A 23,304-nucleotide genomic window follows, 5' to 3' on the forward strand; every position below is an offset into this window, starting at 1 on the left:
GGCAACATACCATCCAGGTGTCCCGTCCATGTCCACAGAATCTCCTGTCTGTTCCCTCACTGTCGAATCCCCTATCACTACTGCTCTCTTCTTCTGTCACTTTCCCTTTTAGTCAAACCTTTTATTTCTGAAACAAAACTCAAGTCACTTTTTATTGTCATTTCGACCATAACTGCTGGTGCAGTACACAGTAAAAACGAGACAACGTTTATCAGGACCATGCTGCTACATGAAACAGTACAAAAACTAGACTGAACGACGTAAAAAACAACACAGGGAGAACTACACTAGACTACAGACCTACCTAGGACTGCATAAAGTGCACAAAACAGTGCAGGCATTTCAATAAATAATAAACAAGACAATAGGGCAGTCAGGTGTCAGTCCAGGCTCTGGGTATTGAGGAGTCTGATAGCTTGGGGGAAGAAACCGTTACATAGTCTGGTCGTGTGAGCCCGAATGCTTCGGAGCCTTTTCCGAGATGGCAGGCAGGAGAAGAAATTGTATGAGGGGTGCGTGGGGTCATTCATAATGCTGTTTGCTTTGCGGATGCAGTGTGTGGTGTAAATGTCCGTGATGGCGGGAAGAGAGACCCCCGATGATCTTCTCAGCTGATCTCACTATCCACTGCAGGGTCTTGCGATCTGAAATGGTGTAATTTTTGAACCAGGCAGTGATGCAGCTGCTCAGGATGCTCTCAATACAACCCCTGTAGAATGTGATGAGGATGGGGGGGAGTGGGAGGTGGACTTCCCTCAGCCTTCGCAGGAAGTAGAGATGCTGCTGGGCTTTCTTTGCTATGGAGCTGGTGTTGAGGTGAGATTCTCCGCCAGGTGAACACCAACAAATTTGGTGATCTCTACCGAGGAGCCGTCGATGTTCAGCAGGGAGTGGTCGCTCCGTGCCCTCCTGAAGTCAACAATGATCTCTTTTACATAATCTAGCAGAGATAATAATAATAAATAATAACATTTAAAAATTGTAATAATAGATAAGTAAGTCAATTATGATATACTTATACTGGGTAGATTAAAAAAATAGAAACACTGTATATTAACCCTTACATACCGTTCAGATCAAATTTGACCGGTTTTGAAATTTGACAGCAGGATAAAAACACCCTAAATGCCATTTTTAGCCGAAATTTTATGATTTTCCTAAAGTGACCGAAAATGAGCCAAAATGAAACTACTTTAAATTTTATACTTTTGTACACGTGCTACAATTTTTTTGTACATTGAGGCTGTACCGGGTCAAATTTGACCCGTATCTATTGAAATGGATTTTAGATCTCTGAGACATTAATTAAGGACTAATCACCCATTTATTACTGTCAGATAGGCTGTTTATACATTCTAAATAGATTTTTGGTTCAAAATTTGATATAGACACTTGTTATGAGGGGATTTTTGGGCTGGGTCAAAATTGTTTATACAGTTATATTATTAGCAAAAGGATAGTGAGGGATAAAATTGGTCCCTTAGAGAATCAGAGTGGACAGTTATGTGTGGAGCCAAAAGAGATGGGGGAGATTTTGAACAATTCCTTTTCTTCGGTATTCACTAAGGAGAAACATATTGAATTGTGTAAGTAGGGTAGTTATGGAAACTGTGATGATTAAAGAAGAGGAAGTACTGACGCGTTTAAAGAATATAAAAGTGGATAAGTCTCCGGTGCCTGACAGGATATTCCCTAGGACCTTGAGGGAAGTTGGTGTAGAAATAGCAGGGGCTCTGACAGAAATACTTCAAATGTATTAGAGACAGGGATGGTGCCAGAGGATTGGTGTATTGCTCTTGTGGTTCCATTGTTTAAAAAAGGTTCTAAGAGTAAACCTAGCAATTATCAGTAAGTTGTAAGTTTATCGTCAGTGGTGGGTAAATTAATGGGAAGATTTCTTAGAGACGGTATATATAATTAGCTGGATAGACAGGGTCTGATAAGGAACAGTCGACATGGATTTGTGCGTGGAAGGTCAGGTTTGACAAAGCTTACTGAATTTTTTGAAAAGGTTACTAGGAAGGTTGACGAGTGTAAAGCAGTGGATGTTGTCTATATGGACTTCAGTAAGGCCTTTGACAAGGTTCCACATGGAAGATTAGTTAGGAATGTTCAGTCGTTTGGTATTAATATTGAAGTAGTAAAATTAATTCAACAGTGGCTGGATGGGAGATGCCAGAGAGTAGTGGTGGATAACTGTTTTTCAGGTTGGAGGTCGGTGACTAGTGGTGTGTCTCAGGGATTTGTACTGGGTCCAATGTTGTTTGTCATATACATTAATGATCTGGATGATGGGATGGTAAATTGTATTAGCAGGTATGAGGATGATACTAAGGTAGGTGGCGATGTGGATAATGAAGAAGGTTTTCAAAGCTTACAGAGAGATTTAGGCCAGTTTGAAGAGTGGGCTGAAAGATGGTGGATGGAGTTTAATGCTGATAAGTGTCAGGTGCTACATTCTGTCAGGACTAATCAAAATAGGACATACATGGTAAATGGTAGGGCATTGAGGAAAGCAGTAGAACAGAGTGATCTAGGAATAATGGTGCATAGTTCCCTGAAGGTGGAATCTCATGTATATAGGTTGGTGAAGTAAGCTTTTGTTATGCTGGCCTTTATAAATCAGAGCATTGTTGGGATGTAATGTTAAAATTGTACAAGGCATTGGTAAGGCCAAATTTCAAGTATTGTGTATAGTTCTGGTCACCGAATTATAGGAAAGATGTCAACAAAATAGAGAGAGTACAGAAGAGATTTACTGGAATGTTACCTGTGTTTCAGCACCTAAGTTACAGAGAAATGTTGAACAAGTTAGATCTTTATTCTTTGGAACGTAGAAGTTTGAGGGGGGACTTGATAGAGGTATTTAAATTATGAGGAGGATAGATAGAGTTGACGTGGATAGGCTTTTTCCATTGAGAGTAGGGGAGATTCAAACAAGAGTACATGGGTTGAGAGTCAGGTGGCAAAAGTTTAGGGGTAACACAAGGGGGAACTTCTTTACTCAGAGAGTGGTAGCTGTGTGGAACGAGCTTCCAGTAGAACTGGTTGAAGCAAGTTAGATTTTGTCATTAAAGAAGATGAGGTAGGTATATGGACAGGAAAGGAAGGGTTATGGGCTGAGTGCAGATAGGTGGGACTAGGTGAGAGTAAGCATTCGGCATGGACTAAAAGTGCTGAGATGGTCTGTTACCAATGGTCTGCTGTAATTGTTATATAGTTATATGGTTATACTGTGAAGATATAGAATATGAATGGATTGCCTGGGTTAAAATATGTGAGGTAGTGTCCAAAGATTCAATGACCATTTAGGAATCCTATTGGTAGAGGCTGTTACCCTACAACCATCATGCTCCTGAACCATTGTGGATAACCTAAACCACCAAGAAATCTCCGCTCTTTCCACAACCTACATGCTTACTTTCAAGGAGTTTACAACTCACTGATTTCGTCTTTTTTTTCTTTCAAATTTTCTTTTTCCTACATATTGGCTGTTTCTCCGTCTTTGTGTCTTGTGTAGTTTTTAATAAAATTTAATAGTGCGTGTTTTCATCTAAGCAGCAACAAGAAATTTAATCTACATGAAGTGTGTGGTAACATGCGGGTATTGACAATAAATTTACATTGAACTGTCAGGCAAGGATTGTAGGTTTGATTTATTGCTGTAAGGGTGAGAATAGTGATGGAGATTGCAGAAGAACTGATGTGATCAGCCGGATTTACTGTATCTAGTCCAAGGGTGGAACAACATTCCTATCAACATCGAACTCATTAAAAAACTGTCCAGAAACATGCCATTAATTTATCATTTAATGCCCCACTATACTAACGCAATCAGCCAAAATAATGTCCCCACGTGTCCATTCCCTGCATACTCATGTATTTATTTAAGAGACATTTGATTCCCTCTGTCATACTTACCTCGAGTAACACCCCTGGAAGGGCATTTCATGCATCCACCACAATATGCCAACAAAAACTTGCCCCACATATCTACTTACAACTTAACCCCACTCAGTGTAATCGTATGCCACCTAGTCTGTGATTGTTCAGTCCTGTGTCTAGTCTATCTATGACTCTGTAATCCTGCAAACATTTGTTAAATATCCCTTCAGGTGCCGCAGCTCGAAAGAAAACAGCGCAGGTTTGTCCAATCTCTGCTTTCAATCTATGTCTGATCTCAACAGGTGCTACACCTGTTCATGTACTCACACAGCACTATTCAAGGTCCCGAACAGTCACCCCTAGGGGAAATGACACTTCGCCTGTGCGTGTTTCGGTGTCACTGACTGTTTCCAGTCTCCTATGCAGTGACCAGGCCTGACACCCATTGGGGAGCTGCTTTGTTAGGTAGGAATTTGAATGGCTGGTCGGCCTGTTGTCACAGAAAAGTAATGCCATCAGGACAGATGGCTCCTGGTACCTTGGCACAACAGGCAGAGCTGAAAGCTTTAGTTGAAGCCTGTAAGCTAGCAGAAGGAAATAATCAAATATTTACACGGATCCTTGATATGCTTTCCGAGTGATTCATGACTTTGGAAATTCATGGAGATAAAGAGGATTTCTTACAGAAACAGGATAAATAACAGGAGCATGAAATAACCGCAGCGGCTGCTGATGGATCTCCGGAGCTCTCACCGCTCCCCTGTGCAATCCGACAGGCTGAAGGCCAAGGGAGAACAAGGCGCAAAGGTAAACTCGTGATTTAGAAAATAAGAAACAGGAGCAGGCGTGGCCATTCATGATGAGCTGTTCTGCTTCTCACTCAGAACATATCTGATTTTTGCCCTCAGCGCCACTTTCCTGCAACGTTCCGAACATCGGCAAGCCCGTAAATATGTCCGTTTAATTTAGAAAACGTGAAGAAAACTCCAAATTTTCACTGCACTGTGGGTGGGGAAATTTCTCCTCATCTCAGTCCTACTGAGGTGATCTCGGATTTTGAGTCTGTGATCCCTGGTTCCACTGCCCAGCCAGGGGAAGCATCATTCCTGCCCCTACCCTGTAAATACCCTGTGAGACTATGTCTGTCTCAGTCAGGAAGCTTCTCCATGTGAACCTTGTGTTAATGAAATTGGTGACAGTTCTTTCAGACCAGCGGCTTTGACCACAAGAACACCAGACAGTGGTCAGCACGGAATGTCCTGCAGTTACTGCAGGAGAAGGACTGGATGGACACAGTGGAGTGGTTCCCTGAGCAGACAGTCCAGACCATCTGGCAGAATGCCTCATCACCAGATCTCACCGACAGGCAGCAAGACCTCGCCTGTCTGGCGGCGAGAGGGCCCCTCCCAGTCTGATCCTTGTTGCATGCCCGGAGATCACTCCCACAGCGCGCTGCCCCGAGATTACTGCCGTGGAGACGAGAGGGCCCCTCCCAGTCTGATCCTTGCTGCATGCCCGGAGTTCACTCCCACGGCGCGCTGCCCCGGGATTACTGCCGTGGAGACGAGAGGGCCCCTCCCAGTCTGATCGTTGCTGCATGCCCAGAGATCACTCCCACAGCGCGCTGCCCCGAGATTACTGCAGTGGAGACGAGACGGTCACTCACCTCTTTGCGGACTGTGGGCTGGCGAAGATCTGTGGAGAAAGATGCAAGGGCCTGTGCCACAGCAGCTGCGTGACAGAAGGCTCACTGATCCTCGGGCTGTTCCCAGGACGCGCAGGAAAACCGACAGCGAGTGCTGCTGGAAGATCATCAACTCGGGGAAAGACGCCCGAAACTTGTTGGCCTGCCATTAAATCGAGATGTCCGGAGAGCAGGGGTTCCCAACCTGGGGACCACGGTTACTGGTATTGGTCCTTGGCATAAAAAAAAGTTTGGGAACCCCTGTCGTACAGGAATGCTGCCGACTGGCGCATTCCAGACTACAGGGACACCACTGGAACTGCAGGGATCCTCTACACTGGACAGGGAGTGGCCGGGCTGGCTGAGGAAGCCTCACAGTTATTGTAGTAGTGAACCACCCCAGGGGGGCACATGGCTTCTCCTTTCAGCGCAGGTCTTCAATCGTCTTCCAGGGGAAGGTCCTTCCGACCGCAGGGATGAGGCCTTTGGAGATTCAGCTGACGTTTTTGTCGCACTGGGTTTTTAAGAGATGGGGTTGCTAGCCATTCGGCCAACCCTCCTCCGCTCGTAGCCGGGCTTAGACAGTCCATGGCCTAGTTTTCTTATCTGTTGCCCGTTTAATGTGTTAAATGTGTTTTTGTCTTTAATGTGTTTTCGATCCCACATTAAACTTAGAAATGGCTAGATTTTCCACTGAACACAACCAGCAAAACCCTGTTCATTCCACGAGTCTGCAGAGCGGGTAGTGGACAATCGCGGTACTGCAGGGGATCAGCTGCTCCCCGAACGTGAAAGCATTCTGAATCAGGAAGTGCCGGAGTTAACATGGCTTCGAAAGGACAGGCCGAGAGTTTGAGCGAGGAGGTAACTTGTCCCATCTGCCTGGATTTCTTCACCGATCCAGTGCCACTGGAGTGTGGACACAACTTCTGTCGCTCTTGTATCACACAGTATTGGGAAAGGGAGGAGAGGAACTCCTGCCCGAAATGTAGAGAGGTGCTTGCTGGCCGCACCCTCAGGGCCAGTCGGGCCTTAGCAAATCTGGCTGAAGAAGCTCAAAATCTAAACCTGGATCCGAAAGGGAAGGAAAGTAAACTTCACTGCGAGGAACATGAGGAAGAACTGAAGCTGTTTTGTGAAACGGACAAGACACTGATCTGTCTGATCTGTAGAGATGCGCAGGAACACAGAGAACACCGCTTCATGCCGATTAAAGAAGCTGTTAAAATCTACAAGGTAAAAGTAACGTTAATTTGATACTCAACCTATTTTGTCTTGTCCTACAAAACATCACATGAGCCTCCAAAACGAACACATCACTCTCTGCAATTTCCGCCATATCCGATGGGATTCTACCGCCTCTCCGTCCCACAGCCCACCTCCGCACCCCGCAACTCTCCGCTCTCTGTAGGAATCGCTCGCCGTACTGTATCGCCCTGATCCACTCGCTCCTCCCCACTGATCTCCCTCCAGGCACTGACACCTGCAAACTGGACAAGTGCTACACCTGACTCCTAACCTCCTCCCTCGTCGCCGTTCAGAGCCGCAAACAGCCCAGTTCTTCCCGTTTCTTCCATGGTCGATTGCCCTCTCGTATTAGATTCCTTCATCTCCAGCCCTTTACCACTTCCACCTGTCCCCTCTCAGCTTCTCACTTCATCACTCTCCCCCACGTTCCCCCTCATGTTGTCTCACCCGTCACCTGTCAGCTGGTTCTCATCCCCAAACCTTTTTATTCTGGCTTCTGCCCCATTCCTTCCCAGTCCTAATGAAGGGTCTCATACCGAAACACCGACTGTTTATTTCCCCAGAATAGATGCTGCCTGACTCACTGTGTTCCTCCGGCATTTTGTGTTATAATCGGGTTTGATCACCTGTTTCTTTTGATGCATCTTTATTTCTATTTCCTTCACTCTCTGACTTCCAGGATCAGCTAAAATCTTCCTTAGACTCTCTCACAAAAAAGAAATCAGACTTCCAGGAAAAGGAGCAGCAACAGAAAGAGAAGATTTCCGGAGTTCGGGTGAGGCTTCCTGAGCGGAATTTCTGATATTACTGTCGAGTTTTGCTCCATTTAATGCAGAATAGCAGAGTATCACAGTTCCAGTGACCTGGGTTCGATCCTGACCTCTGCTGCTGTCTGTGTGGAGTTTGCATGCTCTCCCTGTGGCCATGACAGTTTCAGACACTTTCCAAGGACATGCTGGATGAATGGTTAATTATCAATTAACCCTGTGAATGTGGGGGGAGGGTGGATGTGAATCAGGAGGGAGTTAATGGGTCAATGAGGGAGAATAGGTTTCAGGAAAGCGTGAGGGAATGGGGTTGACGGGAATGTCTCAGATGTAGTATGGACCCCAATGGACCGAATGGTCACCTTCATATCAAAAGGAAATACAACACAGCAACGCAGTAAACTAATCTTCACCTTTCATTCAACAGAAACAGTCACAGAGCGTTCAGACCCACGTCACATCCCAGTTTGCTGAACTGCGCCAGATTATCACTGAGAAAGAGCAGAGCTTACTCAGGGACCTCAGGAAGGAAGAGGTGAGGATTCTAAATTCAATGGAGAAAAATCTTCGAGAGATTCAAGAGAATATGAGGATTATTCAAGAGAAAATCTCAAAGTTAAAGGAACAGATGGATCAGGAAGACAGTGTGATATTTCTCAAGGTGAGGGATTACATTTCAATTTATTTCTGTTAAATTGAACTAAATGAACAGTGGTATACTTGAACTAAACACAGCACAAAGGCCAATTCCAACAAATCAATTGCCGCTGCTGGTGTCCTCACACAGAGTATTCTCCTTGCATGACGAACCTCCAATCACTCCGCTAATGACATTCTAAAATGTCGGAGATTGATATTCAATCCTTTATCAGCAACATACAATATTTAAACGATAAAATTTCAGCATAATTCTTCGTAAATTAAACTGCAGTGAATCAGTCAACAAAAGATATGGCATCTGCCACTCCCAGGATCAAAACAGCCCAGAACAAAGCACGAATACGTAACTTATTCCCTTCGCTTTTACCACGTCCCCACTCACGTGACGGATTATCATGATAAATACGTAAAACAGACGTGTTGCTCCTACACACAGCATTTAAAAATGGCAGTAAACTGTTTCTCGCCAGACAATTGATGTAACTATTCAGGGTTGTTTTTGTCCCAAAACTGAAATTCCACAAATTCTGTACATCCCAGGACAGAATGTAATCTTTTCTGAAATGATTTACCCTGATCATAACACAGAGCTGCTGATTGTGTCCTTAATTACCGCATTAAATATCCTCTAAAACTCCTATTAACACCCAGTTCCAGTCACAGGCTGTGAGGGTATCTGGTGTGGTGGGTGTGGGGATCTCTCTCTCAGTTAGTGAGAACAAAGAATGTGACCCACACATCAGACCTATCCTCTATAGCCGGTTTCCATCAGATTACGGAAACTTTCACTGTCTCTACTTTGTCGGATAAGTTTTACATGGGATTGTGTCCCATTCTCCGTCACTAGCAGGCCATTGGGTCCATCTTCTATCAATTTCCCCTCTGCACAAACCCCCTGCCACCTTCTCGGGATTACTCCCTGTGCAACGCGACAGTGAGAGTAGGAATGGAATTAGGTGGAGGATGAATGCGTGGTTGAGGGATTGGAGCAGGGGGCAGGGATTCAAGTTTCTGGATCATTGGGACCTCTTCTGGGGCAGGCGTGACCTGTTCAAGAAGGACGGGTTACACTTGAATCCTGGGGGGACCAATATCCTAGCGGGGAGGTTTGCTAGGGCTACAGGGCAGACTTTAAACTAGTAAGATGGGGGGGGGGGGGCGGAAATCAATTTGAGGAAACTATGGGAGAGGAGGTTAGTTCACCAGTAGAGCAAGTAAGTAGACAGTGTGTTAGGGAGGAAAGGCAGGTCATGGAGAAGGGATGCACTCAGCCCGAAGATGTAGGGGAGAAGAAAGAAAAGGATAATAAATTTGAATGCATTGCTAGGGATGAAAAGAGAGGAGGTGGTGGAGAGTATCTTAAATGTATCTATTTTAATGCTAGGAGCATTGTAAGAAAGGTGGATGAGCTTAAAGCGTGGATTGATACCTGGAATTATGATGTTGAAGCTATTAATGAAACATGGTTGCAGGAAGGGTGTGATTGGCAACTAAATATTCCTGCATTTAGTTGCTTCAGGTGTGATAGAGTAGGTGGGGGCAGAGGAGGAGGTGTTGCATTGCTTGTCCGAGAAAATATTATGGCGGTGCTTTGGAAGGATAGATTAGAGAGCTCCTCTAGGGAGGCTATTTGGGTGGAATTGAGGAATGGGAAAGGTGCAGTAACACTGATAGGAGTGTATTATAGGCCACCTAATGGGGAGCGTGAGTTGGAAGAGCAAATGTGTAAGGAGATAGCAGATATTTGTAGTAAACACAAGGTGGTGATTGTGGGAGATTTTAATTTTCCACACATAGATTGGGAAGCTCATTCTGGAAAAGGGCTGGATGGTTTAGAGTTTGTGAAATGTGTGCAGGATAGTTTTTTGCAACAATACATAGAAGTACCGACTAGAGATGGGGCAGTGTTGGATCTCCTGTTAGGGAATGCGATAGGTCAGCTGACAGATGTATGTGTTGGGGAGCACTTCAGGTCCAGTGATCACAATAGCATTAGCTTCAATATAATTATGGAGAAGGACAGGACTGGATCTAGAGTTGAGATGTTTGATTGGAGAAAGGCTAACTTTGAGGAGATGCGCAGGGATTTAGAAAGAGTGGATTGGGTCAAGTTGTTTTATGGGAAGGATGTAATAGAGAAATGGAGGTCATTTAAGGATGAAATTATGAGGGTACAGATCTTTATGTTCCTGTTCGGTTGAAAGGAAAGGTTAAAGGTTTGAAAGCGCCATGGTTTTCAAGGGATATTAGAAACTTGGTTCGAAAAAAGAGGGATGTCTACAATAGATATAGGCAGCATGGAGTAAAGGAATTGCTCGAGGAATATAAAGAATGTAAAAGTAAACTTAAGAAAGAGATTAGAAAAGCTAAAATAAGTTACGAGTTTGGTTTGGCAAATAAGGTGGAAGTAAATCCGAAAGGCTTCTACAGTTATATTAAAAGCAAGAGGATAGTGAGGGATAAAATTGGTGCCTTAGAGAATCAGGGTGGTCAGCTATGTGTGGAGCCGAGGGAGATGGGAGAGATTTTGAACGATTTCTTCTCTTCGGTATTCACTAAGGAGAAGGATATTGAATGGTGTAAGGTGTGGGAAACAAGTAAGGAAGTTATGGAACCTATGACAATTAAAGAGGTGGAAGTACTGGCGCTTTTAAGAAATTTAAAAGTGGATAAATCTCCGGGTCCTGACCGGATATTCCCCAGGACCTTGAGGGAAGTTTTTGTAGAGATAGCAGGAGCTCTGACGGAGATCTTTCAGATGTCATTAGAAACGGCGATTGTGCCGGAGGATTAGCGTATTGCTCATGTGGTTCCATTGTTTAACAAGGGTTCTAGAAGTAAGCCTGGCAATTGTAGACCTGTCAGTTTGACATCAGTGGTGGGTAAATTAATGGGAAGTATTCTTAGAGATAGTATTTATAATTATCTGGATAGACAGGATCTGATTAGGAGTAGCCAGCATGGATTTGTGCGTGGAAGGTCATGTTTGACAAACCTTATTGAATTTTTTGAAGTAGTTATGAGGAATGTTGACGAGGGTAAGGCAGTGGATGTAGTCTATATGGACTTCAGCAAGGCCTTTGACAAAGTTCCACATGGAGGGTTAGTTAAGAAGGTTCAGTCGTTAGGTATTAATGCTGGAGTATAAAATGGATTCAACAGTGGCTAGATGGGAGATGCCAGAGAGTAGTGGTGGATAATTGTTTATCGGGATGGAGGCCGGTGACTAGCGGGGTGCCTCAGGGATCTGTTTTGGGCTCAATGTTGTTTGTATTATACATAATGATCTGGATGATGGGGTGGTAAATTGGATTAGTAAGTATGCTGATGATACTAAGGTAGGAGGTGTTGTGGATAATGAGGTGGGTTTTCAAAGCTTGCAGGGAGATTTATGCCGGTTAGCAGAATGGGCTGAACGTTGACAGATGGAGTTTAATGCTGAGAAGTGTGAGGTTCTACATTTTGGCAGGAATAATCCAAATAGAACATACAGGGTAAATGGTAGGGCATTGAGGAATGCAGTGGAACAGAGAGATCTAGGAATAACAGTGCATAGTTCCCTGAAGGTGGAGTCTCATGTAGATAGGGTGGTGAAGAAAGCTTTTGGAACGCTGGCCTTTATAAATCAGAGCATTGAGTACAGAAGTTGGGATGTAATGTTAAAATTGTACAAGGCATTGGTAAGGCCAAATTTGGAATATTGTGCAGTTCTGGTCACCGAATTATAGGAAAGATATCAATAAATTAGAGAGAGTGCAGAGACGATTTACTAGGATTTTACCTGGGTTTCAGCACTTAAGTTACAGAGAAAGGTTGAACAAGTTAGGTCTCTATTCATTGGAGCGTAGAAGGTTGAGGGGGGATTTGATCGAGGTATTTAAAATGTTTAGAGGGATAGAAAGAGTTGACGTTAATAGGCTGTTTCCATTGAGAGTAGGGGAGATTCAAACGAGAGGACATGATTTGAGAGTTAGGGGGCAAAGGTTTAAGGGAAACACGAGGGGGTATTTCTTTACTCAGAGAGTGATAGCTGTGTGGAATGAGCTTCCTGTAGAAGTAGTAGAGGCCAGTTCAGTTGTGTCATTTAAGGTAAAATTGGATAGGTATATGGACAGGAAAGGAGAGGAGGGTTATGGGCTGAGTGCGGGTAGGTGGGACTAGGTGAGATTAAGAGTTCAGCACGGACTAGGAGGGCCGGAATGGCCTGTTTCCGTGCTCTGATTGTTGTATGGTTATATGGTTACTCACCGCACCCAGCAACAATGCCCCGAGCTCCCTGGTCCCTCACGTGTTTATCCAGCCTCCCCATTACATTCAATCTCTGCTGTTCCATTTCAACCACTCCTGTGGCACTGAGTTTCACATTCTCTTCACTAAATTTTTTGTGGGATTTGTTAAAAACCTCCTGGCATTTTATCTTTGACTGAAGGTCTCCCCATAAATAGAAACATAGAAACAAAGAAAACCTACAGCACAATACAGTCTCTTTGGCCCACAATGCTGTGCTGAACATCTTCTTACTTTAGAAATTACCTCCAGTTACCCATAGCTCTCTATTTTTCAAAGCTCCATGTACCTACGTAGAATCTCTTGAAAGACCCTATCGCATCCGACTCCACCTTCGCTGCCAGCAGCTTATTCCACCCAATCCAAAACACTTAGCCCGGACATCTCCATCATACTACTTCCAAGCACCTGTGTCTTCTCGTGTTAGCCATTACTGAGGTACTTCTTCCACCTTCGCTCAATGAAATCCATCACTAATCTTAAATTGTTCCATTTTATTATTCTGACATCTTTCCAGATGAAAATGCACAGCCTGTCCTGTCTTTCCTGTAAGCTTCATCCTCTCAGTAATGGTCTAACTTTCAGAAGCATTCCCTGTAATTTACCCCATGGTTCTGTATTGCTGGTGTGTGTTTGTGACTGTGGGAGTCAGAATTTTCAACACCTTGTAATGATTTGGATTAAATTCATGATGTGGACAGTAAGTCCAAGTCGAATCAGATTTGTGTTTTATTTATTTCAGGAGGAAGCTCGTCGGAACAGAAGGTAGGACATGATATTTACTGACACCCTGTATGGATTTGTAAAATACTTCCAAATTCCAGTTTATCACCAGCAGTTTAACATTTACAGAATCAGTGACGATGTCCAGGAATTGTCAGTGACAGATGAGGCCCTACCGGTTGAAAAATTCTATCATCCCTATTTGTTGGACACAGTGCTGAGAGAAAAACTTGATGCTATTAAGCGAGGTAAAACTTACAAAGATTCATTTTTCCTTGTTTATGAGACACAATTCAGTTATAATTTGAGGCAAAGATTGTCTGTAATACAGGGCTGAAGGGGACTTGAAGTTTATTCCACATCAACCCCACCGACCGGGAGCCATCACTGTCACACAACATGCCAGTCAATATAACGTAGAAATACAGTTGTCTCAGCATGAGTTAATCAGTCTGATGGCCTGGTTGAAGAAGCTGACCCTGGAGCCTGTTGCTCCTGGCTTTTACGCTGTGGTACCGTATCCCGGATGGTAGCAAGTGCTACAGTTTGTGGTTGGAGTGACTCTGGTCTCCCAAGATTCTTCAGGCCCTTTATACACACCTGTCTTTGTAAAACAAGCTGGCAAACAATATCAAATAGTTTTTCAAGTTTTGTAAACAAATAAAACAGAGATGAGAGTGGATATAGCACTGCTAGAAAATGAGGCAGAATATATAATAATGCGGGATAAAGAGATGGCAGATAAACTAAATATTTTGCACCAGTCTTCACCGTGGAAGGCACGAGCACTGTGCCCGCTGTTGAAGAGTGCGAAGGAGAGAAGTGAGTGCAGTTACTGTTACAAGGGAGAAGCTGCTCAAAAAGCTGAAAGACCTAAATGTACATAAGTCACTTGGACCACATGAACTGCACCCTAGTGTTCTGAAAGAGGTTGCAGTAGACATTGTGGAGACATTGGAAAAGATCTTTCAAAACTGTTGGACCCTGGCATGGTGTCAGAGGACTGGAAAATGGCAAATGTCACTTAACTCTTTAAGTAAGGAGGAAGACAGCAGAAAGGAAATTATAGACCAGTTAGCCTCACCTCTGTGGTTGGGAAGAAATCGGAGTCAGTTGTTAAGTATGAGGTGATGGAATACTTGGTGACACTGGACAAGATAGGACAAGTCAGCATGGCTTCGTTAAGGGAATATCCTGCCTGACAAACCTGTTGGGATTCTTTGAGGAGATTACAAGTAGGATAGGTAAAGAGGATGCAGTGCGTGTTGTATATTTGGAATCTCAGAACCAAGTTCAGTGGCCATGGTAATACAGGAAAGTTACAGGCATGGTTAGAACATTGGCTGATTGGTAGGAAACAGCGAATGAGAGTAAAGGGATCCTTTTCTGGTTGGCTGCCAGTGACTCGTGTTCCACAGGGTTCAGTGTCAGGACACCTTCATTTTACGCTGTATATCAAGGTTTAGCTGATGGAATAGACCTTAAGATATAGGAGCAGAAGTAAGCCATTCGGCCCATTGAGTCTGCTCCACCATTCAATCATGGGCAGATCCAATTCTTCCAGTCATCCCCAATCGCTGTTTTCATCCCATACCCTTTGATGCCCTGGCTAATCAAGAACCTATCTATCTCTGCCTTAAATATGACTTGGCCTCAACAGCCACTTGTGGCCACAAATACCACGGATTTTCCACACATTGACTAAAGTAATTTCTCCGCATCTCAGTTCTAAAAGGACGTCCTTCAATCCTGAATTCATACCCTCTTGTCCGAGAATAGATGGCTTTGTTTCCAAGTTTGCATACGATACAGAGATTGGTGGAGGGGCTGGTAGTGTTGAGGATACAGTTAGGCTGGACAAGGACTTGGATGAGGAGTGTGGGAGAGAAAGTGGGAAATGATAGATAGATAGATAGATAGATAGATAGATAGATACTTTATTCATCCCCATGGGGAAATTCAACTTTTTTTCCAATGTCCCATACACTTGTTGTAGCAAAACTAATTACATACAATACTTAACTCAGTAAAAAAATATGATATGCATCTAAATCACCGTCTCAAAAAGCATTAATAACAGCTTTTAAAAAGTTCTTAAGTCCTGGCGGTAGAATTGTAAAGCCTAATGGCATTGGGGAGTATTGACCTCTTCATCCTGTCTGAGGAGCATTGCATCGATAGTAACCTGTCACTGAAACTGCTTCTCTGTCTCTGGATGGTGCTATGTAGAGGATGTTCAGGGTTTTCCATAATTGATATACAATGTTGGAAAATGCATGGTCATGCACTCCGGTAGTAGAAATAATGTGCGGATTTTTTGTTTCAAATGGGGAGAAAATCCAAAAAGCTGAGATGAAAATGGACTTAGCAGTCATTCTACAGAACACACTAAAGGTTAACTTGCAGGTAGTCAGTGGTGAGGAAGGCAAATCCAATGTTAGCGTTCAATTCAAGGGGTTTAGATAGCATTCAATTCAAGAGCAGGGATGTGATGCTGAGGCTTTATAAGGCACTGGTGAAGCCTCACCTTGAGTATTGTGAACAATTTTGGACTCCTCATCTAAGAGAAGATGTGCTGGCATTGGAGAAGGTTCATTTCATAAGGATGATTCCAGGAATGAAAGGGTTCTCATATGAGGAACGTTTGATAGCTCTGTGTCTGTACTCGCTGGAATTTAGAAAGATGAGGGGGGGATCTCATTGAAACCTTTCGAATGTTGAAAGTCCTAGACAGAGTAGATGTGGAAAGGATGTTTCACATGGTGGTGGAGTTTAGGACAAGAGGGCACAGCCTCAAGATGGAGGGGTGTCTATTTAAAACAGATACAAAGAAATTTGAGCCAGCGGCTGGTGAATTTGTGGAACTTGTTGTGTGTATTTAAAGCAGAGATTGATAGGTTCTAGATTGGACACAGTATCAAAGGTTACGGGGAGAAGGCCAGGTACTGGGGCTGAGGAGGGAAAAAACGTTCAGACATGATTGAATGGCGGAGCAGACTCGATAGGCAAATGGCCTAATTCTGCTCCTGTGTCTTATGGTTATCAGACCACTACACGGAAGCATTGTGAGAATGAGCTCGAACACAGCAACAAGCATTGACATGGGTCAAGATTTCATCTCGGGAGAAGCACACACAGCATAACCGGCCTGGCAAAGCTCTCTCACACACACACACAGGAAGGATTGGCAGATTGTAGTCAGAGCCTCAGCAATGTATACTTACCACACAGATATTTACCACAATCAACACACACACACACACACACACACACACACACACACACACACACACACACACACACACACACACACACACACACACACACACACACACACACACACACACACACACACACACACAGTAACACAACCCATACATACTATTAGAGTGTGACACACGGCCACAGAAATAGGCACTAATTCCCATTTAGGATTGAAATCTGCCATCCTTACCCAGTCTGTCTGTTCTGTGGCACTGAGCTGCCCTCTGACGTGACGTCACATCAACACTTCACAGACAGACTCCGGGGTGAGATTCCTCAGGAGGATGATCTCGGAGGGTTTTATGGATGTTTAACCCACGGCCCACTTCATCAATCTGAAAGACTAAGATGTCTTCTAGGACATGTCTCATTGGCCTCTGTTTGCCCCTCTATCCCTCTAACCATTTCCTATGTGTGTACCTGCCCAAATTTATTTTAAAATATTTTATTCTTACCTGTTTCTACAGCGTCTGATGGCAAATTCCATTTACCAACCTCCCTCTCTCTGAGAATGTTACCCCATAGACCACATAAAAATTTCCCATCTCACTTTCAATCTGAGCCCTCTGGTTCTGTACTCCCATTTCTTGTAAAAAAAAATATTTAAGCCCCTTATGAATTATTTACCTCAATAACGGGCCATACCTGAACATCCTACACTACAGCTGAATAGTCCAAGTTTATCCACTCTCTGCTTTTATCCCAAGCCCCCCCCCCCCCCCATATACAGAAATCCAAATAGTAGCCAGGTTAGAGATGGGATACAAATTACACCACGAGATGGAAAGAAGGCAAGGTGACGATCTGAATGGGGGATTTCAAGAGGTAGATTGTGATGGTGCTGTATTCCATGAGGGAGAATTTGTAGAATGCCTCCCGAGATGGCTTTTTAGAACAGCTTGTGGTTGAGCCCAATGGGAGAAAGAGAATTCCAGAGAAGGATTTGTATAATGAACCAGATATGATTTGGGAGATTCAGTTCAAAGAACCTTCAGGAAGCAGTGATCATAAAATGATAGAATTAACCCCACAGTGTGAGATAAAGTCAGATGTATCAGTATTAGAGTGGAGGAATGTTAATTGCAGAGGCATGAGGGAGGAGCTGACCAAAGTAGATTGGAAGGGGACATGAGCAGGGATGATTGCAGAACAACAAAGACTGGAGTTCCAGGGGCAATTCGGAAAGATGAAGTATTATTATACAGGAAGGATGAGGTAACCGTGTTTGACAGGGAAGTCAGAGACAGCATAGAAGTGAAAGAGAGGGCTTACAATAGAGCAGAAATCAGCAGGATGTCGGAGTATCGAGAAGATTTTGATCATCAACAGATAGGAATTACAAATCCATAAGGAGAGAAAATGAGATATGAGAGAAAGCTTACCAACAATACTCAAGAGGACACAAAAATGTAAAGAGTAAAAGAGAGGCAAGAGTGGATATTGGACCCCTAGAAAATGACACCGGAGAGGAGAAATATGACAAAAGATATGGCAGAGGTACTTATTTAATATTTTGTGTCAATCCTCACTGTGAATGATATTAGATGAATGTCAGAAGTGTGAGAGTGTCAGGGGACAGAAATGAGTGTTGTTGCTGTTACTGAAGAGAAAGTGCATGGGACGATTGAAGATCTGAAGGTACCTGGACCAGACAGACTACATCCCAGTGTTCAGAAAGAGTTAACTGAAGAGAATATGGGGTCATTAGTAATGATCTTTCAAGAATCACTTGATACTTGGTCATTCAAGATTAGAAATTGGAAAGGTCACCTCAGACTTTAAGAAGGGAGAGCAGCTGAGGAAACATTATACGTGAGTTAGTCTGGATGTGGTGTGCTTGGGAAGATAATGGAATCCACTATTAAGGACAAGCTTTTGGGTACATGGAAGTTCATGATAAAATAGGGCAAATACAACATGCCTTCCCTTAAGGGGAAATCTTGCCTGACAAATCTGTTGGAATTCTTCGAGGAACACAAAGCCAAGATAGACAAAGAACGATTTGGATGACAGAATTGTTGCCTTTGTGGCCAAGCTTGCAGATGATATGAAGATAGGTGAAGGGGCAAGTAGTGCTGCAGAAGCTCGGAATCTGGGGAAGGACAGAGACAGATCAGGAAATGGGCAAATAAGTGATAGATGGATTATCGGGTAGGGAAGTCGTGCATGCACTTTGGTAGAAGGAATAAAGGCATAGACAATTTTCTAAACAGAGAGAAAATTCAAAAATCAGAAGTGCAAAGAGACTTGGGTGTCCTTGTGCAGGCTGAAGGTTAACTTGCAGTTTGTGTCAGTGATAAGATCGGCAAATTCAATATCAGAATTCATTTCGAGAGGACTAGAATACAAGAGCAAGGATGTAATGCTGAGGTTTTATAAGGCATTGGTCAGACCACACTTAGAGTATTGTGTGCAGTTTTGGGTCCCTCCTATTGGAAAAGATGTGCTGGCATTGGAAAGGGTCCAGGAGGTTCACAGGAATTACTCCAGGAATGAAAGAGTTCACATATAAGGAGTGTTTGATGGTTCTGTGCCTGTACTCACTGGAGTTTAGAAGAATGGCTGAATTATTATCCCCCTCAACTCTATTCTCTCGCCTCCTCCCCGTAACTTTTGAGACTCCGACTAATCAAGAAGTTTACTTATCAACTTCTGCTTTAAAAATCAAACAGGAGGAAACCTGCAGATGCTGGTAATCCAAGCTGCACAGGTCCTGATGAAGGGTCTCGCCAGATCTCTCTGACACCTGTCTGGAGAGAGTTGATGTTGGGGGGATGTGGGTGGGTCGAGAACGGTAAGCACAGCCTGCGACTATAGGGATGTCTATTTAGGACAGAGATGAAGAGGAATTCCTTTATCCACAGGATAGTGAATCTGCCTCAGGCAGCTGTGGAGGCCAAATAATTGAGTATATTTAAAGCAGAGTAACACACACACAAATTGTTGCGGAAACAGCAGGCCAGGAAGTTTCTATGGAAAGGAGTAAACATTCGACTTTTCAGACTGAAACTCTTCATCAGGACTTGTGTTGCTTAAAGGTTCCCTGAAAATTCATCCCCTTTCCTCATGAGGGGCTGTACGTGATGGGGTTGTGGGAAAGGGGACAAAGGGATCCTCATCTGCCATCTTTGCCCCCTGCACCTTCTCATTACGTCTACACACACAGTTCACCCACAGGTTTTCCACCCCTCCCCCTCCTGGTTCAATCTGCCATTCATCTCTCCCCTACTAGTTCCCATTATCACCTCCTTTACTGTCTCAAACCATCAAACTCCCCCACTTCACACTCACAAATGAATGTGAGCATTGTATGACGGGCCTGTTCCTGTGCTGTACTGCTCTATGTTCTCTGTTCCCTGTTTGAAAGAATGAGGGTAGATCTTATGGAAACACAAAATTCTTTCATGGGTCAACAGGCATGAATGAGGGAGGATGTTTCCCCTGTCCAGCGGAAAACCCTTGGGGAGACATTAGTTGTCCAACCGCTTTTGTCGAATCAAAGGTTCGTGTCGGCCACCCGACCGCGCCTGAGGCCCAGCGGCCTTTCTCCCGGTCCCGGGGCCGCCCTGCCCAAGTCTCCCCCCGATCCCCGGGGCCGCACTGCCCGAGTCTCCCCCCGATCCCCGGGGCCGCGCTGCCCGAGTCTCCCCCCGATCCCCGGGGCCGCACTGCCCGAGTCTCCCCCCGATCCCCGGGGTCGCGCTACCCGAGTCTCCTCCCGATCCCCGGGGCCGCGCTGCCCGAGTCTCCCCCCGATCCCCGGGGACTCTCTAATTCTCTGCTTCTCCCCCCAGTCTCTGTCACCCTGGATGTGGAAACGGCGAATCCGCGGCTCGAGGTGTCTGAGGATCGGAAGAGTGTGAGATGGACCGGGTCCTGGAGAAATCTCCCTGACACCGGGAAAAGATTCACACACTGGGAATGTGTGCTGGGATCGGAGGGATTCACATCGGGGAGACATTACTGGGAGGTGGAGGTGACGGGGAATAGGGACTGGTGGCTGGGAGTCGCCGCAGAGTCTGTGGAGAGGAAGGGATGGGTCAGCCTGAGACCGGAGACAGGATTCTGGGTCATCGGGCTGTATGGTGACGTGTTACATCGGGATTATGACGTGTTCCGTGTTCTCACCTCCCCCGGGGCCCGTCTCCCTGCCGGTCCCATCCCCGGTAGGGTGGGAGTTTATCTCAGTTACGAGTCCGGGACAGTTTCATCTTACAACGCGGAGACCAAGTCCCATCTCTACACCTTCACTGGGAATAAATTCACAGGGAAACTTTATCCTTTCTCCGCGACCTGGGATGGAAACCAGTGGCTGAGAGTCTGCTCCGGTTCCGCTCCGGGTCTGTAAACGGGTCGGGTCCCGGGACCGGCGTCAGGAGTAAAGTCCCTGTAAATATAAATGTGCGGAGAGTGCAGCTAAAACGTGGCTAATGAGATGGTGCAGGAGGGAGGGTTTCATGTTTCTGGACAATTGGCCTTTGTTCCCGGGAAGGTGGGACCTGTTCCGACGGGACGGTTTGCCCCTGAACTGGAGGGGGACTAACATCCTTGCTGGTAGATTTGCTCGTGCTGCTCCAGGGAATTTAATCTAAATTTGCAGAGGGAGGGGAACCAGAGTGTTAGAGCAGATAGTGGGGTGGAGGAGGATAAAGGTCATGCGAGGATTGCATGTGTAGACAGAAATCAAAGGTTTATACATTAGGTTGTAAATTAATTTTCAGAACTTTAGAAATTGTAGAAAACAAAGATTTCCAAAAGAAAATAAAGAAGAGCATAACCAGAACATATGTGAAAAAGTGGCTACTTCAGTTTTACACCTATCGCAATAATTGTCTATGTTAGGAAATATTTTGGACAGTCTCTCCTTTGTTAAATAGTAACAGTGAACAATTTTAAATTGAATTAAACATTGATTGGCACATATCAAAGAAGATTTTTTTGCAGATTTATTTTCAGTTATTTTGCAATGGTCGATTGATGACTTTTGAAGAGTTAATTAGCAAATATTCTCTCATACACACTTTCTGCAATATCTTCAGGTTAGACATTTTTTACAAAAATAATTATCTAAATTTCCATATATGCAAGAATCTGATTTGATAGATAGATAGATACTTTATTCATCCCCATGGGGAAATTCAACTTTTTTCCAATGTCCCATACACTTGTTGTAGCAAAACTAATTACATACAATACTTAACTCAGTAAAAAATATGATATGCATCTAAATCACTATCTCAAAAAGCATTAATAATAGCTTTTAAAAAGTTCTTAAGGCCTGGCGGTAGAATTGTAAAGCCTAATGGCATTGGGGAGTATTGACCTCTTCATCCTGTCTGAGGAGCATTGCATCGATAGTAACCTGTCGCTGAAACTGCTTCTCTGAAACTGCTTCTCTGTCTCTGGATGGTGCTATGTAGAGGATGTTCAGAGTTATCCATAATTGACCATAGTCTACTCAGCGCCCTTCGCTCAGCTACCGATGTTAAACTCTCCAGTACTTTGCCCACGACAGAGCCCGCCTTCCTTACCAGCTTATTAAGACGTGAATAAGAATCCTTTAGTAAGAGGTTGCATTGGTAGAATGTATAATTTATTTTTAATACATTAATACAAAAAGATAACCTCCCACCTAAGGTTTATACATGATAGAAATATTCGTTGTTTCAGACGTGATAGAGGGGGAGGGATGAAAGGGGGAGGAGTGGCATTACTAGTCAGGGAAAATATCACAGCTGTGCGTAGACAGGACAGCCCGGAGGGCTTATCTACAGAGCACATATGGGTGTAGCTGAGGAACGGGAAAGGTGTGACCACACTAACAGGGGTGTATTACAGACCGCCCAATAGTCAAGGAGAGTTGGAGTAGCAAACCTGTATAAAGATAGTAGACCAATGTAAGAAACAGGAAGTTGTAATAGTAGGGGATTTTAACTTTCTTCATATTAAATGGGACTCCCAAACTGTAAAAGGGCTTGGATTGTGTGAAAGGTTTTCAGGAAAGTTTTCTAAATCAATATATAGAGGTACCTACGAGAAAGGATGCAATACTTGATCTCCTATTAGGAAACCAGACAGGTCAGGTGACAGAAGTATGTGTAGGTGAACATTTTGTGTCCAGTGACCATAATGTCATTAGTTTCAAGTTAATGATGGATAAAGATAGGCCTGGTCCTCGAGTTGACGTTCTAAATAGCAGAAGGGCTAATTTTGTGGAAATGAAAAAAGATCTAGGAAGAGTGGATTGGGATAAGTTTTTTTTCCTGACAAGGATGTGTTCACTAAGTGGAAGGCCTCCAAATGTGAAATTTTGAGGGTGCAGTGTTTGCATTTTCCTGCCAGGATTAAAGACAAAGTTAACAGGTATAGGGAACCTTGGTTTTCAAGGGATTTTGGCGATCTGGTAAAGAATAAGAGAGAAGTGTATAGCAGGTAGAAGCAACAAAGAGCAAATGAGTTCCTTAAAGAGTATAGAAAACGTAAGAAAATACTAAAGAAGAAAATCAGGAAGAAAAAAAGAAGACATGAGGTGGCTTTGGCAGATATTGTGAAAGAAAACCTGAATGGGTTTCTACAAGTATATTAAGAGTAAAAGGATAGTAAGGGACAAAATTGGTCCCCTAGAAGATCAGAGTGGTCGTCTATGTGTGGGGCCTCACGAGATGGGGGAGATCTTAAACAGTTTTTTTGCATCGGTATTTACTCAGGAAACTGGCATAGTGTATATGGAAGGAAGGGAAACAAGCAGTAGTGTCATGGAGCATTTGTAGATTAAAGAGGAGGAGG

At 44.1% G+C, this 23,304-nt stretch overlaps 1 protein-coding gene across 1 annotated transcript in view; it reads left to right on the forward strand.

Moving 5' to 3' along the window:
• Positions 1-1,955: 1,955 nt before the first annotated feature.
• Positions 1,956-23,304, forward strand: part of LOC140723951 (nuclear factor 7, ovary-like) — a 30,083-nt gene continuing 8,734 nt past the window's right edge. The window contains exons 1-5 of the mRNA XM_073038488.1: positions 1,956-1,979; positions 8,012-8,245; positions 13,274-13,296; positions 13,384-13,502; positions 20,313-20,684. Coding sequence (XP_072894589.1) covers positions 1,956-1,979; positions 8,012-8,245; positions 13,274-13,296; positions 13,384-13,502; positions 20,313-20,684 — 772 coding nt within the window. The remainder of the gene's footprint in view (positions 1,980-8,011; positions 8,246-13,273; positions 13,297-13,383; positions 13,503-20,312; positions 20,685-23,304) is intronic.

Source organism: Hemitrygon akajei, unplaced genomic scaffold, assembly GCF_048418815.1.
Source record: "Hemitrygon akajei unplaced genomic scaffold, sHemAka1.3 Scf000149, whole genome shotgun sequence".
NCBI classification, from domain to species: Eukaryota; Metazoa; Chordata; class Chondrichthyes; order Myliobatiformes; family Dasyatidae; genus Hemitrygon; species Hemitrygon akajei.